The 3,124-nt window shown below is 35.3% G+C and overlaps 1 protein-coding gene across 1 annotated transcript; it reads right to left on the bottom strand.

Annotated features, from left to right (window-relative positions):
• Positions 1-680: 680 nt before the first annotated feature.
• LOC117118325 (electron transfer flavoprotein-ubiquinone oxidoreductase, mitochondrial-like) lies at positions 681-3,118 on the bottom strand. The gene is made up of 4 exons (XM_033262890.1): positions 3,078-3,118; positions 2,656-2,802; positions 1,167-1,232; positions 681-953 (listed from the first exon to the last, which is right to left on the bottom strand). Exons 2-4 carry the CDS (start codon positions 2,782-2,784, stop codon positions 696-698), a joined length of 453 nt encoding a protein of 150 aa, XP_033118781.1. The 5' UTR covers positions 2,785-2,802; positions 3,078-3,118; the 3' UTR covers positions 681-695.
• Between the last annotated feature and the right edge of the window lie 6 nt (positions 3,119-3,124).

Here is a 3,124-nt window from a genome sequence, read left to right on the forward strand (position 1 = left end):
CTGAATCAGGAATAACAAACTTTAGTGAATTACAGAGCCTTTGAAAAACAAGTGCCTACAGTAAGGTTCTACAGTATTTATTATTTAGTTTTGGCCGTACGACGTTAACCTTAATGTTTGTACCCAACATGCAGCGCGATAGCTCTGCCCTTTTTGTTAACAAATCAAAATACGCATGCGCAAACCCATAACATATGTCGAGCACGTAAAATCCTGAAATTAACATACTTCGCAACGCAAGCTGAATAAATTATGACATCCGTTAGTTACCGTCGTGCGGCTAAGTCACACCTAAAGACCATGTGACACTAGCTACACTCACTATACAAATAAGTAATTATTAGTAATAACAACAAATGTTAACATGAAAGAGCACATGGAATACTGGTTTATTTGATGTCACATTTTATTATTTCCTCATAAAATATTATTATTATTTTTATTATAATTTATTTAGGCACACAACTCATGCACCAAGGATTGTCAATAGCGAATACATCACTATCCTGTAGGTAATAATCCCTTTGACAAGACAAACATACACACACGATGCTTAACACAAACTAAATCTCAATATGAGGTTTATACAGTGGAGTTTGGTCGTGAGGAAAAATCCTGCAGCACTGACAGGAATTGGAATGCAAGCATCTTAACCACCAAGCTATTTAACTCCACGCCACTGGCACCTATATTTATCATATATCATTGTTATCTAAAATCAACATGATACTTACTTGGAGGCCGCCCTCATTGAGAGCTCTAGCACCATATGCTATCCTTTTACCACCTTCAAAGGTTGATCTTATTGCTGGATGATGCTTATACCTTTGGAACTCTCTGTAAGGGCTAAGATATGGATTGGTGTAATCTAAGCCAACCACAAAACCTACAGCCACCAATGGAGAACCTTCATCAAGATGGTACAAGAATGAACCTCCATAGGTTTTAAAATCCTGTCATACAATAAACCAATAATTGATATTTTGATTTATTATTATAAATAAATATTATTATGTTTACAAATATTCTTTAAAATTAATTCTATATGGACAATATAAACTTGTAGAATACTGAACTAATGTGCTAATAATTTCAATATTTTCTGTTGAAACTATATCTTTTTCATGTCATCATTAATGTTATGAAAGAATATGAATTAGAATTACCAATGGCCAACCAACAGTATGTTCAACTCTGCCAGGCTCGTGCTTAGCGGGATCAATCTCCCAAAGCTAAACAAAATAAAAATACAGGAAGTATAAGGCAAAAGTCACTGAATTATTAATTAAAAGTAAAATCATCATATTTAAAAAATTGTAGATTTGCCTTGTAAATCTGTCTTCATGATACTACTGTATATACTCGCGGATAAGACGATCCCTGAGTTTGAGAAGATGATCGGCTGAATTTAGTATGTTGGGTGTATAAGACGATCCCCGGTTTCATGGTCGGAATTTATACTTATTTTCTATTTCTTGTGGTCCTGATACTGTGTCTAGCTAGCTAAAAATGGAGTCAAATGCAAGGCTAATCTTCCAAGTAATACCATTTTATGAGTTTTTAAATTTCATCGAAATCGTACTTCCCCGTATTTGGGTTCATTCATACTAACATTTAATAGCTACAATGCAGTAGTAAATTTGCATGTTACGGACACATAAGGCGAACATGATTTTAAAAATCTAAATTTTGTATGTTGTGTGTATAAGACAACCTCATTTTTGGATTGTAATTTACTAATTTAAGACTAGTCTTATACACGAGTATATACAGTACTTCATTTTTAAGGTATCAATGATTTTTCTTAATAATAAAAACCATATTATATATAAATATAAAGATGCTTAAAGATTTAAATACCAGATACCTTCACTCATATAACTGACTTTTGTGCTCACAAATAGTGGAGCTATCTAGAAAAAAGCTTGTAGGTGGCAGCCGTTAAAGCATATAAAAGAATATTCAGTAGTCTTGTAGGTGGCAGCCGTTAAAGCATATAAAAGAATATTCAGTAGTCTTGCTACATAGCACCGTAAATAATAATATTGTAATAATAATAATAATTCCGGATTTATATAGCGGCTCTCATTGTCACAACCTTGAGACACTTAACATCAACATAAGTGAAGGAAATAAACTAAAAACAGACTATAATATACAAAACAAGATATCATGAATCATAAATATAATCAAAACATTCTTATTTCCATCCAATTATCATAGTATCAGCACACACAAAAGAAGCGGCCAGAACGGCAAATTTGTATTGGTATTTTCGGAATAGCGCACTAGGTGACAGTCGCACGCCCCTCCAAAGATTACTCACGCCCCCCCCCCCTCAGTCGCTCCCCCAAAAATCACGGTCAAGTAGTTAAAAATCACCTAAATTCACCTTATCTTGCGAATTAGGGCCCCTCAATCGATCATCGAGGCCCCTCCACATCACCTTCGCGCCCCTGCTATCAGCACCCCCATTTCAAGACTTCTAGATACCCCACTGCTATGAGACCTAGTTGATAGTGATTAGGTTCACTTTTAGGAATCCTTTATCGGCCTGTTTCTGATATTTTATGCTTTTACTGTGTTGTATTGTAACTAGTTGTTGTTTTTATGTATTTTACCGAGACAAAATAAATTAAATGAAATGGCACGTACCTCCTTAATACCAATTGCATAGGTCTGAGGGTCACAGTTTGCTCGTAGGTCAAATTTCTTGTACAGTTGTTTTGCAAGATGACCATGGCAGCCCTCAGCAAACACTGTTACTTTCGCATGGAGTTCCATACCTCGCTCAAAGTTGGCCTATAAAAATGGAGTTAGGACATCAGTAGGGTTCTGAAAATACCCACTTTCTAGATACCCCACCCCCATTAAGAAACAATTTTCACATAAAAAAAAAAGTTTCATGATGTTGAATGATTTCTAAGATGGACTAATAATAATCATCCTGATGATGAGACAATTGCCACACGATGGCGTGCATTTCCATACTTGGAGTATGTGTTATACTGTCTAATGTAGAAGTATTAGGAGTACTGTGACTGCATTTCATATACTCCTGATGCTCAATTGTTTACCTTAGGTGAGCCATCTTTACCTATGCCAACATCAGTGGTTGCAACAC

Source organism: Anneissia japonica, unplaced genomic scaffold, assembly GCF_011630105.1.
Source record: "Anneissia japonica isolate Jap-2015-1 unplaced genomic scaffold, ASM1163010v1 scaffold27214_len3127_cov227, whole genome shotgun sequence".
In the NCBI taxonomy this organism is placed as follows: domain Eukaryota; kingdom Metazoa; phylum Echinodermata; class Crinoidea; order Comatulida; family Comatulidae; genus Anneissia; species Anneissia japonica.

Excerpts from the sequence above, each read along its gene's own strand:
- LOC117118325 (XM_033262890.1), bottom strand. The coding sequence starts at position 2,784 with ATGGAACTCCATGCGAAAGTAACAGTGTTTGCTGAGGGCTGCCATGGT. Across the intron at positions 1,233-2,655 it reads ATGCAATTGGTATTAAGGAG|CTTTGGGAGATTGATCCCGC; the intron begins GTACGTGCCATT and ends TATTTTGTTTAG. Across the intron at positions 954-1,166 it reads ATACTGTTGGTTGGCCATTG|GATTTTAAAACCTATGGAGG; the intron begins GTAATTCTAATT and ends ATTGTATGACAG.